The sequence below is a fragment of the Marmota flaviventris genome, chromosome 7 (assembly GCF_047511675.1).
Source record: "Marmota flaviventris isolate mMarFla1 chromosome 7, mMarFla1.hap1, whole genome shotgun sequence".
NCBI classification, from domain to species: Eukaryota; Metazoa; Chordata; class Mammalia; order Rodentia; family Sciuridae; genus Marmota; species Marmota flaviventris.
The window spans coordinates 115,922,324-115,941,165 of record NC_092504.1 but is presented as its reverse complement, the minus strand read 5'-3'; the positions used below and the strand labels follow the sequence as shown (position 1 = coordinate 115,941,165).

The 18,842-nt window shown below is 40.4% G+C and overlaps 1 protein-coding gene across 1 annotated transcript in view; it reads right to left on the bottom strand.

The window, feature by feature from the left end:
• The window catches only part of Dchs2 (dachsous cadherin-related 2), a 250,204-nt gene extending 232,032 nt beyond the window's left edge, over nucleotides 1-18,172 (bottom strand). The window contains exon 1 of the mRNA XM_071614027.1: nucleotides 16,253-18,172. Within this exon, the coding sequence (XP_071470128.1) occupies nucleotides 16,253-18,172 (1,920 nt within the window). The remainder of the gene's footprint in view (nucleotides 1-16,252) is intronic.
• Nucleotides 18,173-18,842: the final 670 nt, after the last annotated feature.

Genomic DNA, 18,842 nt, shown 5'->3' with positions numbered 1-18,842 from the left:
AGGAATACATTTTTCTATTAATACTGTACTTTTTTTCAGCTTTCTCTAAGTTATAAATCAGTAGAACAGTGAAGCTAAAAGTTATGTTATCATTTTATTTTTGATACTCCAATTATAATAAAATTAATATACTATTAGAGTTTAAAACTACTATTACCATATTGTAATTGCCACATTAGCTATTTTTTCAGCAAGGGAATTATATAAACGGTTTCTGTATTGCTAATAAACATCAAAAAAACAAGTGTACTTAACTTCTTCTGTAACCTCTTATATTCACTCAAAATTTAGCACATCAAGCCCAATCAAATCAGGAAGGAGAAAAAATGCAATTTAAATGGAAGGCTTGCTAGTTCAGAGTAGCTGTAGATCTTAAAATTTATCTGTCAATGAAAGTATCAAAAGAACTCTCTAGAGTTCTTCCCATCAAGGCTATAAATTAATCCTTGGAGAAATATAAAGTTAAGAGTAGATTCATTTAGTCTATAAGCTCAAAGTGCTAAAACCTTAAAGGAATAAATTAGCCACACACTTTGCATTTAATGCAGCCATATCTTAAATTAGTTTTCTTCAGGATTAGGATGTATCATTCATGACCAAGTCCAATCCAGTTATTTGTTAGTACAAGAAGAGTAAATCAATGTAAATAAGCAAAATTAATCCAGCAGAAGGGGGCTCACATTCTGTTTAGTGTCTCTGAGTATTAAATGTTTCCCATATTGTTTCATGCAGAAACCATCCAGTTCAGTAAAACCCAGTCTCCAAACAATGTCTGGTTGAGTTTCCATGTCTCCATGTGTAAGAAATAGCTGCAAATTTTTAAGTGCTTACATGTGCTAGTGCCTTCAGCATATGATCTTTGATTCTCAAAATAACCCTTCAAAGAATGAATTATTATCCCATTTTCTAGATGAGTAAATTGAGGTCCAGTGCACACCACTGACAAAAGGCAAAACTGAAGCTAATCATCAGGGAAATGCCAATCAAAAACCACAATGAGCAAGTGGCTATTGCATCACTTCAATAAGAGTAAGTATTCTCACGAGCGCTGGCCAGGAGGTGAAGAAAAGGAAATTTTGTGCACACTGTTGATGGGAATGCAAATTAGGATAACCATTATGGAAAAACAATATGGCAGGACCTCAAAGAGTTAAAAACAAAACTACAATATGATCCAGCAATCTCACTGCTGGGTATGTACCCAAAGGAAATAAAACCAATATGTTGAAAAGACAGTATATTCATTGCAGCAATAAACAAGAAATGAAAAACAACCTAAGTATATGATAACTGACAAATGGACAAAGAAAATGGGGTACATACACACAATGGAATAGGATTCAGCCACAAAAAGAACGGAATCCTGTCACTCATAACAACTTGGATTGAACAGGCAATCACTATATTTTATCAAGTAAGCCAGGAACAGAAAGATAACTACCGCCTGATCTCACTCGTATATGGAATCGTAAAAAGTTGATTTCATAGAATTTGAGAGTAGAGGGGAGGGATGAATGGGTACCAAGTTGGAGTTATATAAAAGCAAGACATTCTGGTGTGCGGCTGCACAGCAGGGTGAAAATAGATAAAGTAGAGTGATTACAGATAATGATAATGTTCTGCACATTTCAGAAAGCTTAAAGAAAGAATTTTTCAATGTTTTCACCATGAAGAAATGATAAATGTTCAAAGAGATAGATTTAACCTGATTTAAACATACATGGTATGACTAATTAGAAAAACCACCAAAAAAACATACAATGTATGCATGTATAGAAATATCACATGGTCCTCCATTAATATGTGAAATTTTTCTTTTTTACATATCAGTTGAAAAATTAATTTAAATTTCTTAAAAACTGCAGAGCCAAATAGATTCAAGTCTATCTGCACTCTCCACTTGCAGTATCCCACTGAGCACATAACTATTAATAAGTCAATTCATATTCTACTTAAAAGGATTTGGCAAAGTGCTTCATGAAATTGGCATTCCTCCAGAAACAAGCAGAAACACATCCACTATCATTATTCTTTTTTTAAGTTTTGAATTGGTTTGTTTATTTTTCAAGTTTATGAATAGACAGAATCAACTACAAAGTTAAAATATGGCTATCTTCTCCAACCAGCTACCCCATTTGAGAGGGGACAAGGGTGAGAGATATGCATGCCTTTTAGCAGGTTACAGGGCCATACACCAGATTGTTAACTTCAGACATTTGAGAAATAAGAACACTCTAGTAATATTTCTGCTAATATGCAACATTCATAGCTTCATATTCTGACAGTTAAAAAGAGGTGCTGACAAAGATCATGTTTTTCATATGAAATGAAAAGGTCTATCTGGTACTAAATGACAACATTTTTAAAAAAAAGGATATTAACTGTCTCACTGTTTTATAATGTTCATGGTAGAAATTTCAATGACAGCACTGCCTTTCCAAAAGTTATAAGAGCGTGAAAGATTTTAGACAGACCGCACTGTCACCTTGTAGGATCTGCCCAGTCACTGAGGCAGTCAGTGCTCACTTATGAGGTTACCATGTAGATCATTTCATTTTATCATCGAACACACTTTATTGTTATTGTGTGATAGGCAATTTTGCAAGCACTTAGCCGTAAGCAAGATAGATAAGGCCTCAGTCACCATCTCCTGAAGTTTATCAAGAGCCAGGGAGCAGATGCACAACTATTATCTGGGCGAGGAGTACTAGATACAAAAGAGATTCATTGCATAATGTGTATAATGTAGGGGAGACTTAACTAGCAGTGGTCAAGTGGGGGTGCTCAGATAGTCAAGGAAGGCTTTTCTAAGGGAATGATGTTTTTAAGGAACCAGTAAGAGTTAGCTGGGGGAGAGGAACCCTGGCAGAGAGGACAAGGATAGCACCTTTCACACAAAGAAGCAAAAAGAGTATATTAGTCAGCTTGACCGCCATAAAAAATACCATAGAAACTTCAATACAGACATTTATTTCTCAGAGTACTAGAGGCCAGGGGCTGAGATCAAGGGGCCAGCATGTTTGAATTCTGGTGAGGGCCTACTTGCTGTGTCCTCATGTGGTAGAGAGAGTTGAATTCTGCTCTCTTCCTCTTCTTACTTATAAAAACACTAATCCCATTTTACGCCCAACCCTCTTGACCTTGTCTAAACCTAATAACCTACCTCCCAAAAGCCCCAAATCCAAATCCCATTACTCTGGGTTGTAAGCGCTTCAACATATGACTGTTGGGAGTGGTATCATTCCAGGACACAGAGCAAAGGCCTGAGGTGAGGAAGAGCATGGTACCCTCATGATATAGGGAAGGGTGCAAGAGAGGTCCTCAGAACAAGGGCAGAGAGGCATATAGAATGGGTTTGGAAAGGATTTTGAACTTGATTTTAGGAGCAATACAAAGCCATGCAAAGTTTAAGCATGAGTAATATAATCAGAACTGTGTTACAGATGACTTTGAAGGGAAGGAATTATTAAAGGAAATGTCATCTTCTACCTGATATGTGATAGGAGAACAATGTACTTAGTAAAAGACAATTGAGATATGGGGGCTCCAGAGCTTTTATTCACTAAAAAAAGAAAAAAGGAGGGGTAGGAATGCAAAATGAAGTTCTACTCAGATAAAAGGTTTTGGGTTTGGGTTTGGGTTTTGGAATATTAAATTTTAGTCTTAATGATTTGTGACAATCTTAGGTGATTCTTTGCATTTGGACAGAGCTTTCAGAGGACCATTTTTGCTCAGCTGGGTCACAGTGAATGATTTTCTCTACATGACTCGACTAAATACAAACATGGTGGGAAATATTATCTGCAAATTCACAGAATTGATTTCTGTTTCTACTTTGTCATGAAGGACTATCAGTTTTCAGCCAAAATTTGAAAATTACAAATACATAAAATTACCTGTTTTCCCTGGTTAAAGCTGAAATTTATGATTTTAAACTGTTGACATTTACTACTATTAGCTCTAGTTAATCCAAGAAACACTGAATCAGTAATTCTTTGCTGCTTTACAAAATAGCTGCAATTGAATAATAACCTAATATATTGTAAATAGAGTAAAATTGTGCAGGCCTAATTTTCAAAGAGCTCTTACTATTAAGTCTTAATCTTCTGAATCTTATTGAATTAAAAAAATGAAATTTAAGAAAAAATCAGGAGTTCTGCTTCTGGTTTGGCCAAGCACATGCCTATCAAACCTAACCTCCTGCATGGAACAACTGTAAACTATGAATAATATAGAAAAAAAAATCTTAAGTCTATAAGGACTGAATCAAAGCAGTCAGATTTTCACAAAGGGTCAAAAATTGGCAAAATGGACTGAGATAGAGTGAGTTTCCCATATTTTGAACTTTCTTTACTTTTTTCCTCCCATCTTCCCTCTCTCTTTCCCTCCCTCCCTCCCTTCCTTCCTTTCTCTCTCTCTTCTTCCTTTTCTTTCTCTTTCTCTCTTTCTTTCTCTGTTAATATTAAGTGGGCATCAATCACAGCACCATGCAGTGTAGCTAAAGCTTCAATAGAAACACAGAGTCTTTCTGAAGAATCTTTAAACAGAGTAGGTAAGAGGGAAATCCCAGAAAGGAATGGCAAAGGCCCAAATTCTGTAAATGATGTGCCCCAATTTTTAACTAACCCCTAGCTTCATGTGCATGGAGTAGATTGCAAACATCGAGTTAAGAAAAAATAGATCTGAAATGGGATTTGCACAGGTGCCTGAGAGTCAGAGTTTGCAGTTATGACCCAACCAAGTTAATTGCCTACTAAAACAAAAATATTAAAACTATTCAGAAGACAACAGAATCTAGAGTCTCCACAACATGACATGCATGTGACGTATCAAGAATACAGTGCAAGACTGGGGATGTGGCTCAAGCAGTATCGCGCTCGCCTGGCACGCGCAGGGCGCTGGGTTCGATCCTTAGCACCACATACAAATAAAATAAAGATGTTGTGTCCACCAAAAACTAAAAAATAAATATTAAAAAATTCTCTCTCTCTCTCTCTAAAAAAAAAGAATAAGTGCAAATTTATTTAATGTACGCATTAATAGGAAATGTGATATAATCACAAGTAAAAAAAAAGGAGGTCAGTCAAATTTTGGAATTGACAGATAAACCTTTAAAGAAGCTATTATATCTATGTAAGGTAAAGGAAGAGACTCTTGTAATGAGTGAAAAGATAAGGAATATCAGCAGAAAAACAGAAGCTACGAAATAGACCAAACTGGAAATTCTGTAAATGAAAAAAATTAAAAGTTTGTCAGATGGATTAACAGCAGATTGGTGATAAGGAACATGATAGTGAAATAAATACTAACCATCCTGAATAGAAAGGAAAATTATTTTTAAAAAAAGTCTCAGACATCAGAGCAAGCGATCTGACATACATGTATTTGGAATCTCATAAACAGAAAATGAAGAATAAGGCAGAAAAAAAATTGAAATATAATGAAAAAGCAGCCTTTCAAAAGATCCTTATTTGTATGTGGAATAGGTTTAACTTTCTCATTTAAAGAAAAAAGAAAAGTTATCTTCACAAATTATAAACAAAAGCAGTAACTACATTTCATATGTCAAAGTACATTTAGAGAAGAAATCATGAAGTAGCCTGAAGATATTATGACTCTAGGTTAAAGTTGCGCTCCTCTTTGTGAATATTACCATGCTCCAAAACAAAATTCTTTCCTATAAAATGTGCTAAGATTTAAAACTCAAGGTACATCTACTGAATTTGCTTTGTAATGTTAAAAGTATGCTACAATAATCATAGAATCTTATATTTAATGTGACCAAATAAGCAAAAGACTTGTCAAACTCCAATTTATAAATTGCCCCTCCTGTCACCTCCCTTCTTGTGATAGAGGCAATGGAAGTAAACTAGACACAAGTATGACAATGAAATTCTACACAAGAAAAATGCCCTAAAATTTCTTGCAAGATGAGTCCAGGAAATAGGTCTGCCAACACTGAAAGGTTGTGTTCTTGTTTATGCATAATGTAACAGGACAGCTTTTGTATTATTTTTAACAGTTCATACTTAAAATAATCTATACTTCAAAGGAGAGTAAACAGTGCGTAAGCTTAGATTACTCTTTTCCTCACAACTTGGTTCTTGTATAATAGATATTCTTAGGAGCTAGACAAGTCAATCTCTATATAAACACTAACTTCCTCTGGGTTTCCAAATGCAGAATTCTGCAGAATATACAACATGAGTAGCTTCTAACTAGACAACTGTTCAAAATTAAATAGTATCTAAATCCAGTTAGTGAGGCTAAAAATAATATTTAATCTCTCCAAAACATAACCATAGCAATGGATAACCATACATGGTTACTTTCAATAAAGAACAAAAACCTTCCAGAATAATCTGAGCAGAAAAGATCTTTTAAAGGTAGAGGATAGTTCCTTATAGTAACTGAATTATTGGATGGAGTATCACCAGTAATCAAACTGGTTATAAATTGCCTCAAGTTCTATTTTGTTCTATCTTCTTTGCTGTCCTCGTGAAAACAGCTATACTACCAGTTTTTCTTGCTTTTGGCCACAACACAATCCCTAAAAGCATCAATGAATGGTATTTGCCTGTCTCAGGATTTTGTATGAAATAAACCATTGATATCATCAAAGTAAATATTGAACAATTAAAATCATTACAATCATTTAAAATAGAAAACATGGGTTTTAATTTCTATAAAGTAAGTACAAATACACAATTTACTTGATTGCGTGAGGCATGTCAAAGTAGCAAGCATATACACAACACATAAAAAATACAACTGAAAAGTTTTATATTAATATTTTTAAACTTTCCCATATTAATATGTGAAAGGGTTTTTAAGGAATGGCTTGTGTTGTTCAGCTTTCTTTAAGAGGTATTCAAATAAGTTTTAATTGATGTCCTTTTTTTCTGCTAGTAAATTGCTTCCAATAAAAGAAGTTATTCAATGACTTTATTAGCTCCATGCTCAATAAATGTCTGTTAGAGGGCACTACTAATGGTCCTATTCTTCTTTATTAAAGGGAAACTCAAAGTATCTCTGTCTCTTCTTCATCCCACTTCTACTCCAAATGGGAAGGAGCAGCTCTCAGAATAACCAATAAACAATGATGACATAAGTTGGTCACAATCCTAGGAAGTCAATATTTTTCTCTTTTACTTGGCTCACTTTCATCTCAGGAGTCAAAGAGCTACAAGACAAAGTCTGACATTGCCTCCATCTTGGGAAATATCCTTTACCTTAGAAGACCAGAGAAGCACCCAGGGTAACAGATGCATGGACAGCCAAGTGTCCCAGAGATGATCAGTGGCAGATGCCAGAGAACAAGCTACGGTGCTAGTCCTTACTTTAACCACGAGAGCCAAGGCATGGTCAAGGTTCATATATTTTCTATGTAACTGGTAAGACCCTAGCTAAATTTGGAACTAAATCTCTGGATTTGAATTAAGACAATGCATCTTCCTAAAGGGTCAACTCAGGTTCAAGGTCATATCTCTAGCCATTTAACATGACTAGGCATTGGTTTTCTTGATTGATATTTCTTTCTTTCACTCTCTCTTAGCTCCTCACTTTGAATCAAACTCAAGTGAAGATACAAATAATGATACACTTTCTTGGGCATTTACCATTTGTCAGTCAAAGCTGTATATATTGAATGTGCATCATCTCACTAAACCCCCACAATAACCCTAGAAGGTAGCTATTGTCATTCCTATTTTCTGGATGAGAAAAATTAGGTTTACAAAGTTTGGAAACTTATTTAAAGTCCAGTTACTAAGTGACAGCTGAAATTTAAATCCATGTTTGTCTGACTCAAAAGTGTGAGTTTTTACTCAATAGATGGCTCTTCTGTCCAAAGCAAGAACACCTGGAAATAATTATTATTATTTCCTACCAAACTTCTTCCATCCTCTCTACCAAAGAGCTTTCACACACTTCATCAGTGAGCTATCTGAGAGCTACATGTTTATGGGAAAGTGGTAAAACCTAAAATGAAGTTAACAGTCTGGGCTTTTAAAAGGAAATCTAAAACAGAACTGTTAAGAAAGACACAGCATCCTACTGCCTAGAAAGACATGTGTAGTCAGTTCAAAAGCCATCCAGTAAAAAAGTAAAAGCAGCAAGATTATTTAAATCATAATCCATAATTACTAAGTCATTTTGTCTATGCAGTGGACATCTTATCCTAATTGATTCAAACATTTCTTCTTCTATAAAAGATCAAAGTGGATGGTTCCCATCAATTATGAGATGTAACATTAAGAAATGGGCAATAATAACTCTCATGAGTCATTTCTTATACTTTAGCAGCAGCATTTTCTTCCCGTCTTGACACCAGTCGATGTGGAAGAAGACTCTTTCTGCTCAAGAGATGAAGCAGGGTACTAAGTCCATTGGAAAGAGGACACACACTATACAAGAAGCACAGGTTTCCAGAAATCTTCTTTGAGTAGGAAGGGTCTTCCCATATGACCCAGCCTGAATGAAAACAGGCCAGCAGGCAGTTGATGTCAGTCATTACAGGCCACTGAAGAAGGAAACTGAGCAAACAGAAATAAGATGCCCACAGTCTTGCTTTGCAAATACATCAAATAATGGGAGCAGCATATTACATGCTAAAGAGCAGGAACAAGTCTAGAGACAGAGGTCAAAGATGGAGGTTCAAGAAATCATTAGGAAGCAATGTCAGGGAAGATGGGGAAGGTGAAATGTGGAGGATGGATGGATGGGTTTGATTTGGATAAGGAAGAATCACCTAATCACCTAGTCCTTAGGGACCGGATGGTACAGAGACAAAGTTCTGATAATTGCAAGTAAAGATACAAGCTTGTTTTCACCTTCTGGGCTCTGTAACATAAGAGGCATGATTACCTTTAAAGAATAAAGGTAGCAAGATATGACACTGAAAGAGAATGAAGTCGTGGGAGAAATGGTTAAGGTGAATACCATGAAATTACCCAGTAGAGACCAGGGCCTGGTTGACGCCACACGCTGATTGGAACCAATCTGAGTGGAATCACTCATAATTACTCCAGCAATCCTGCACAGTCCCAGGTGGGCACAGAAATACAGAGCACATCCAGCATATAGCTAGACTGATCTAGTTTAACAGTGATCTATATTCAGGAAGATGGAGGGTTAATTTGGTGAGTGGAGAAGTCTGGGATAGACAGAGGAGGAACTGAAGCAAGAAAGGGACTTAGATGCAAGGACAGAAAAGTAAGGGACATTTAAGGTAATCAGAATTCATAAAGGAAATAAAACCAAAGGCTGAGATACTTGGAAAGACTAGGAGACGGTGATCAGAGAGTTGAGATATGAGTTGAGATTTCAGAGGTGAAACAGCTTTAGAAGATTCCAGGTTATCCAAGAATCTCTGTTCCTGGGAGGTAAGGTTCTGGGAGCAGGATCAAAAATAAAAGACATCGAAACTGGGTCATTTGAGGAATGGAAGAGTAGATTGCCTGCATGCAAAGAGCTATCGTGGAGACAAAAGAGCCTAAAAGACCATCAATGTCCTCAGTCCCTGTGAAAGAGACTGTCTAGGCCTATAGAAAACAGGAAGGAGGGCCCCACGTTCACATTCATGGCTTCAGTGATCACCTCCACAGTACGGCACAACTTCTAAGTCTGTATCTCCCACCTTGGTCTCCTTCCTGAAAGTACTTCTGAATCTCTAAGCAACCTTTGAGATACCTTTTCCTGGGCTACTGGCCACTAATTCATATCCAAACGATTCAAAACTCAGCTGAGTGAGCCTCCTTCTCCAAAACTCTCACCTTCCACTTTTCCTGTTCCTCCCACTCACCCCGACTCAAAATATACATCCTCTTTGACTTTCTCCAACATTTCTCCCCTCACACCTCATTTAAGCTGTGCTAATTCTCCCTTTATAGAGCCTCTCAGGCCAGCCTTCATTACACTTCTCCAACATTCCCCTAGTTCACGGCTGAACATGTCCTATGACAAGTCTCAGGACCCTCTACCTGATTTTCCTGCTTTCTTCTTTTTTACTCTGTAATTCAACACAAATTTTCCTAAAACTTTATTATACATATGTCAATCTATACTCAGAAAGCTTCCATATGCCAGGCATGGTGGAGCACTCTTATAATCCTAGTGCCTTGGGAGGTTGAGGCAGAAGGATCATAAGTTCAAAGCCAACCACAGCAAGTTAGTGAGGCCCTGAGTAACTTAGTGTGACACTGTCTCAAAAGGTAAAAATAAATAAATAAATAAATAAAACAGGGGATGTAGTTCAATCCCTGGTACTACCTGCTAAAAAAAATAATAATAACCATTCCCTATCTCCCAGATACTTCCCTAATAATAAGCAAACACAGCGAGTCCTTCATGGTTATCCCCTCCCATGACTTCACTACAAGAACAAGACATACCAGGATTATTCCAATCCAAGATCTCCATGGACTGAATAGATTTTTACTTAATTCATACCTGTGATGTGATGGTGTTCATCAGATCCACTTTTACCACCAAGTACATACATATTCCTTTTACATGAAGGTTTCAATTCAGTAAGAATTAAATAACCTGGCATTTATAAAAATGTTCTAGCATAATTTCCCTAAGGGGCTATGAAAGTATTTCCACTATTTTAATTTATAATTTACAAGGTGAGGGGCCTATTACTAGAAGTCTGGTGTTTAGTTGTTAATCAAATTAATTTATTGTCAGATTTTAATCTTCAGAGAAAGAAAATCTTACTGGTCACAGATTCCCAAAGCCCATCCCAAATTATTCTCTTGTAAAGCTGATTATGCCTAAAAATGCAGTACACATTTTTATACACATACACACACACAGAGAGAGAGAGAGAGAGAGAGAGAGAGAGAGATCGGCAATGACAGTAGAATGCATTCATTACATGTTGTAAACAAAAACATGTATTATACAGAAGATCCCCTGATCTATTGGATAAAGAAAACCTCCCAGCCCCAGAGCCACTTAACTCTAAGCATACCTACTACTTTCTACCATAAGATATAGATTATATCTGATCTTTCCAGCAACATGTTGCTAAACTGAATTGTGACATTTTATGGAGGAGACACTATGACCAGAAAAACAACTGAACTCCATATAAAGTGCTCACTAATTAAATGCCATCTCAACTAAAGATTCCAAAGAGTAATAACCAATAAACTGAATAAAAGACATTAAGACACCCTACAGAACAGAATCATGCCCTGCATATCTGAAGGAGGCACAGGTGCTGACACTAAGTTTAACACAGGTGTGTAGTGGCCTAAGTGAACCCCTGGGGATAAATGACCCACCATGCCAAGGCCACCATGCCATGCCAACTTAGATCACACTACCTAGTCCCCTAAGATCTGTGGAGAGTTTTTATAGTTGCAGTTTTTTTGCCAAATAATCACTACCAAGAGATCCTCTGAACCTTCCTTAAGATAGGTGACATCGTTTATGAGGACATGTTACAAACTTCTAGAGCCAGCAGCAACGGATACTATCTTGCATTGACAGAAATATATATATTTAACTAAAAACCTAAAATCCAATTTAAACTAATCTCTGTTCATTTTTCCATCTTCCAATGCAAGGGAATGTCTATTTGAAATGCCATTTTTGTTAGTCCTTCTTTTTGTTCTATCAGACAAAATACCTTTCTTTTAAAAAAAAAAAAAAGTTTTAGCAATAGTTTCATCATTTCCAGAATTCTGGCTTACTACAGTTTAATTGTATATAGAACATGTGTTGAGCACTTACTATGAGCCAAGCATTGTTCAGAACATACATGTATTAATTCGTTATCCACAGAATAACTGTATGAAGCCAACACTACTTCTATCCATATTTTGTAGAGGAGGAAATGGAGGCAATGTTAAAGATGACATGACTAGTAAACAGTGGAGCCGAGATTCAAACTCAGGCACCTTGACCTCATAGGCCATATTTGTCATCGCTGCATAGTGCCTAAACATAACCTTCAAAGCTATGAACACTCTTTCATGTAAAGTCATTCATCTTTAATTAAAGAATAAAGAGCTAGACAAAGCAACTGTCAAGTTACGTATTGATGGGAGCCAGCAATACATCCCACAGATTCTAGGTTATCCCATCCTGTTATTACATATCCTAATACTATCTGATTATGTTCCCCAAGCTGAAAAAGCAAGCCAAGCCAGCTGATTGGTTTTGGGCAACAATTGGGTGCTTTCTGGGGACAGAGAAAGGAAAGATAGCAAATGACACTTGAGTGGGCATACACAAATATGTAACAACAAATCTCACTATTATGCACAACTGTGATGTACCAATTCTAAAATGAGAAAAAAAATCGAATCAAGTTCTATCTGATGATAAAACACTCAATTGTTTAAGTGGTGGAAAAAATGGCATCCAAATCCATCCAGAGAGACTAAAAGAAGTCCTTACAGCCAGGGGCATCTACAGCACATACTGGGAACTAAGGTGTTAATCCAGATACCTAGCAAAGATGAAAATCATTAGGTGATCTAGACAAATTCTGGAAACGAGAGCAGACGACTGCTGTGGAAATTTTACATTTCCAGTGCAAGGATAGGTTGGATCCTCTTAAAGGAGGCAAAATAATATAAACATACAGGTCATACAATTATATAAAATTCAAAGTTGGTACAAATTCTATAAATATGTATGTAAGCTAAACAATGAAAGTATGTTAGTGTTAAGGTGAAGGGGACCAAAACTACAGGACAAGCAATGCAGGCAGGACCATAAAATTCCAAAGAATCAGTTATAAAATATATTGAGGAAATAAACTTTACAATAAATCAAATGTACATGCAAATAAAATGCAAAACATTAGCTCACACATTGGAGGGTGGAGGTCTTGCCTAGAGCTTGAAGTTAGCCGTTTCAGCAGTAATCTGAAGAAAGGGGAATCTTTCCGATTATTATTATAAGACATTATAACTGAGGAAACCCCTGATTGTCTGCAGAGTAGAAACACTCTCCATCTAGACCATAAAAGCATCAAGAGATTGAAAGGAGCCCCTGAGAGGTGAGTTGTGAAGAGGCTTTCCACATGGGAGCGAGCGGGTAGGAAGAAAGGAATTAAGAAATCCAGGCTAGTGCCTGTCAAAATTGTGTTTGTCAGCTTTCCTTTTCTATACCAAATACCTGAGCAACAGATACTATCTTGCATTGCCAGCAACAGATACTATCAGCATAAACTAAGCGAATAGTTTTATTTGAGATCAGTTTACAGTTCTTGACCAATTGGTTCTGTTGCTTTGGGTCAATGGCAGCGCATCATGGTAACAGTGCACAGCAGAGGAAAACCTGATGTGAGGTCAGGCAAGTGAGGTCAGGGAAAGACCTGAATCCCACCATCCCAGGTCACAGCACCAAGGACCTAAAGACCTCCCACTAGGTCCCACCTCTTAAAAGTCTCACCACCTCCCAATACTGCAAAGCTGAGAACCAATTCTTTTGAGGATACTTATCCAAATTATAGCAAAAGTTATAGAAACTCTTTGGGACTAGAGATTACCTATTCCAGACTGATAATGGTTCTTACTCTGGATAAATCATGTCTCAAATAATAAGCTTTAGATAAGTAAAGTGATACCATACTGTAAAAGTAGTTTTCGTGACCGCGTCTATTTTTTTAGTCCTTTTCATAGGTGGGTAAAAATAACCTCCATCCCTTTCTCCAGCATGATTGGACAGAGTTTAATGGGTGGCTTGAAGGTTAATTAATGCTTGAAGGTTAATTAATGCTGAAGCAGATGAATCCATAAATACCAGTGACTAATACTATCAAAATGTATTTCTCTCTCAAGAAGAATCTCATGTGATATAGATTGCCTGGTCATCTTTCATTTAATTCCTGTGTTCCTTTATATTTACAATCTTGGGAAAGTTCCAATCTAGACATAAGAATATAAAAGAATTCAACCTGCACTTGTTGAGGGGAGGGGTGGTCTGCACTATGTTGGCAACAGGAGCAGCAGTAAAAGTGAAAAATAAAAAATAAGAAAACTCAAGGATTGTGGATGCAGAATAACCACCAAGACACCTCAAAGATTAAAGGGTTGTTTTTGTTTGTTTATTTGTTTGTTTGTTTAATTAGATGACTTACAGGGCATCTAGGAGATAATTTTTCTTTCTCCTGTTGTTTCTCATTTTGTTTTTTCTTTGATTTTGACAAAAGAGACTTAAGTAGGCATGAGGTCTAAAGGGGCGGGGGGATTGGTAGAGAACAAGGGAAAAAATGCACAGCGATAAAATATTTATATAATATCATTAAATAGAGCTTTGGAAGAAGGGAGAGAGCATGAGGGACAAATGAGGAGATCAGTTTTTGCTAAGTTTATATAAAGAAAGATTGAAAGAATAAGGAGATAGATAAAAAATACTCCTGTGTAGCTTACCTGGAAGTCAGGTGAGAGTGACCCCCCAGAGTCTGCTGGAGGGTGGGGGGTGGGGTGTGGAACACAGAAAGTTCACACAGCTGCTGGGAAGGGGACCCCAGAGCCCAGTGAATAAGAGGATTTATGCATTTCTTGAAGGGTTAGATTCCTGGAATTTCCAGAAACTCTAATCAGCACAATTTAATGCTGTCTGTAGCAGCAATGCTTGGCAACCTGGCAAGGTTTTGTGAAATTGTTGAAGATGTAGCCCTCCACTAAAGCCAAGTTCATCTCACCATAAGGATTCCACCACATACCGAGTTACTATAATAGGATAAACTGACATCTCAGACCTCACAATTTTAGAAATGACACTAAAGATAGGTTCTCGTGAAGATCACAGTTCATTCATCCTGCTTACTTTTATTTCAAAGGAGCCAAGTTGTACCATTTTCAGACGCAGATCTCTAGGGGCTTCCAGATGGAAAAAAAATCTTGGAAATCACATCATTTCAGTCCTTCACCTGTTATGATTTCATTTCTAGAAATCCAAAAAATCCTTGGACACTGGGAGTCCTTAGGCTCTTCTCCATGTCTTGGCCTCCTTTGCAGGACCTGAGACCACATGGCTGAGCTCTGGTTAATTCCATATTGGTGGAAATAATATAAGTCATTCCCAGATCTAGCTCCATCTTAAATGAAGGATAAGCAGCCAATCTACATCACATTGGATTCTTCTTGAGAGATAAATGCATTTTAATTGTATTAGTCACTGATATTTGTGGATTTATCTGCTTCAGCAGCAGTCATTAATTAGTCTTCAAGTCACCTTTTAATAACCTAGCAACTCTATCCAATCACACTAGAAAAAGGGATGGTGATTTTTTTTAACCACATACCCAAAGGATTAAAAAGATAGAAGCATTTATGAAACTGATTTTTACAATATGTTAGCACCTACTTACCAAAACATTATTATTTGAGACATAATTTATAAAGCTAAACCCTCACCCTGCCTGAGAACCAAAAGGTAGAGGTTGCAGTCCAGGTCTGAAAACAATCCAGGCTGAGAGGTAACTAAAACTTCACCAGGCTCTATTTATTTACTCAAGTTGTCTTGGAGTAAATAAGTCAAGCTTAAATATTTGGTTACCTCACACTAGGTAATGGAATACAAGTAGGAAATGGGAAGCAACAGGGAGGGGTGCCTAGAATGGGGCAAAGTAGTACATTCTAACAATGAAGTTCAGATCAGATGAACTCCAAAGGACAACACACCCAAATCAAAAAGCAATGTATACAGCCCCATTTTTATTAAGGATGATTGATGTCTCAGCATCCTGAAGCACTCTCAACCCACAAAGGACACTAAAAAGGTAACTTTAAGTCTTCAACCAACTTTGTAAGCTTCTAAAGAAGGTAGGAAAATGTGGAAGGAGTCTCTGGAGATGGTTACTCAAAACAGTTTCAGTGTTTAAAGACATAATACACTTGATCATTTGAAAAACTCATTTATGGTAGCCTTGATATGCCATAAAAGGGTGCTCCAAAAAATGTGAAACAGTGCCTATTGCATGCTAAACGGCTTAGAATTGGGTGGTTCCTCACAAACTGATGTGGGTGCACACACCAACATGAAGAAAACTGGGTTTCCATCAAGATTCAAATGCCCGTCAGTACCTTAGAGATCATACAGCCATGACTCTGGTAGAAAGAGTCAGTGATCAAAAGGCATACATTCATCTCCTGTAGAGAGGGATCTACAGCCTATGGTCCAGGATACAATCATATCACAGTTCCCTAGGCAGACTCGCACCCTCTCCATCCCCTACCCCGCCGCAGGACCCCCAAGTTGACCCGCAGGCCTATTGTCCACTCACCTGCAGAAAGCAGTGTCCAACTGGGGCATGCTCTGCAAGGGTGACATTATACACCTGCCTCCGGAAGATGGGCTCATTATCATTCACGTCATCCACAGTGATGGTCACCAGACAGGTAGCAGAGAGTGGGGGCTCTCCAAGGTCCTGGGCCACTACTCTCAACTCTATAGTCTCCTGGGTCTCTCGGTCTAGAGTTCGTATAGTGCTGATCACACCGCTTTCTGGATTGATGGTGAATGAAGGCTCGCATTCTGCGCTGGGCGGCAGGGCCTCTGGGTTGCAGGGAGCCAAGAGTTGGACCAGCGCATAGCGCAGCAGGGAGTGATCAGTGCCAGCCTCATCCTCATCGGAGGCGCTGACCCATACTACTGCAGTGCCCGGGGCTGCAGCCTCGGACACAGAGGCCTGGTAATGCTCCTGGGTGAAGTGAGGCGGCTGGTCATTGAGGTCAGCGACCCAGAGCAGCAGAGTCTCCACCATGCTCAACCGAGGAGACCCCGCATCAGTGGCCACTAGTCGCAACTCATACAGATCACGGCTTTCCCTGTCCAGGGGCCCCTCAACGCAAAGGAAAAATACTCCTGGAGGTCCACCTGGCTGCAGCGCAAAGGCTCCCTCCCCACCCTCTAAGGACAGCGAGATGCTCCCTCCCCCAAGGCCCACTCCAAGCTCCCCGGTGGCATCCTCTTCCTTTTCAGGGTCACCATCTGCATCGGACACGGAGACGCGAGCCACGTAATCGCCAGGTCCAGCACCCTCAGAGACACGGGCCGCGCCTCCCTCAGTAAGGAACAACAGGTGAATAGTGGGTGGGTTGTCATTCACGTCCAGTATCGCGATGGACACGCGCACCGTGGCGATCTCAGGCTCTGCGCCTCCGTCTCGAGCCTCGACCACCAGCTGGTGCCAGGCCTGCGTCTCGCGGTCTAGAGGTCTCCGCACCCTCACCACGCCGCTCAGCTCCTCCACAGTGAAGTAGGCCGCATCGCCTACTGGTTCTCTACCTCCACCGGTCCCGGGCACTTGCCGGGCGCGGACGCTGTAGTGCACTTGGCCATTAGGTCCCAGGTCTCGGTCTGTGGCGCGCACACGACACACCTCAGCGCCCGGCTGGGCGTCCTCCCGTACTACAGCGCGGTACTCGCCCTGCTCAAAAACTGGCGGGTTGTCGTTCTCATCCAGTACGCGCAGTTCCACGCGCAGGCGACCCGTGCGTCGTGGGATGCCACCGTCCCATGCTTCAATCGACAGCTCGTGTGCCTCCAGCTCCTCGCGGTCCAAGCGCCGCAGCAGCACCAAGTCTAGGGGTTCCAGGGGCAGCGATGGTGGTGGCCCCGGAGTCCCATAGCGCAACTGGAAGAATGGTCCTGCGGGGTTCTTAGGCAAGTCGGACGATTGCACCAAAGTGTAACCCTGTGTGCTGAACAACCCGGCGTCTGGGTCGTGGGCACCTGGCAGGCGGATGGCAGTACCTGGTGGGCTGAGCTCGGATACGTTGAGTTGCAACGAGTCCCGGGGAAAACGGGGCGAGTGGTCATTCACGTCATTGACTCGGATCTCCACCTGCACCACAGCGCCCAGCAGAGTGGCAGCTACAAAGCTGTAGTGGTCCCGCTGTTCGCGGTCCAGGCACCGGGCTGTGCGGATAATGCCGGTGTCGGGGTGCACGTGGAAGTCGTCCAGCAGCGGAGAGTCATCAGAGTCCTCCGACAGAAAGAAACCGCCCCCCTCCTGCTGCTGCGCGGCTGGCAGCCCGGCCCGAATGTCACCGACCAGTGTGTCCGGCGGAAGCCCCTCGTCCACGGAAAGGCTGAGGTTAAATACCTGGGCAGATGAGCCCGAGGACGCCCACAACCACGCGTGCACCAAGAGGCCGAACAGGGAGCGCTGCGCCCTGGCGCGGCTGCCACCGCCCGGCATCCCTCGGGGTGACCCTCTCCTCCCGCCGAGCGGTAGGCGCTCCCAGACGGGAACTCCCCGCTGATGACGCCCTTCTCCCATCTTTCTCCCAGAAGGGCTCATTCTCCGCGACCTCCTCGAGAAGGCACCGGATAACTGCCAGCTTGTGGCGGGATCGCGGAAAAATCCAGGAGCTTCTTTCAGTGTCTGAGCTAAAGAAGAAAACACTTTCGCAAACAAACCAACAGACCCAGGAGTTCCCGGGGTTACATCAGCAACTGGTGCAAACGTCCTCTGCCTGCAGCACACACAGATGGGAAAGCTGTAGCTGGTTCTGCCGCTGCAGCCACCTCTTCAGCCCCTGGATTTCTTTAAACGAGTCTCATCTCTTTTTCTCTCTCCTTTTATTCATTTTACATCTGTTCCTTGTTCTGCTCGGCTGGTTGTTTCCCCCTGGTAAAGTCAGGTGCATTATTTCCTTTGCCAAAAAGGAGGAATTTATTTAAAGCGCGCACGCACGGAGAGGATGGGGATCGGGCTGGGAAGGGGGTGGAGTAAGGGCGGGGAGGCCTGGAGTGGGGGCGCGGGGCGGGAGGGAAGGAGGGAGGGGCGGGCCGGCTGCGGCCCTGTTGGCTGCTCCGGGGGCGGTCGCTCATCGCAGCGTCTCAGGACGCGAAGGACCACGCAGCTC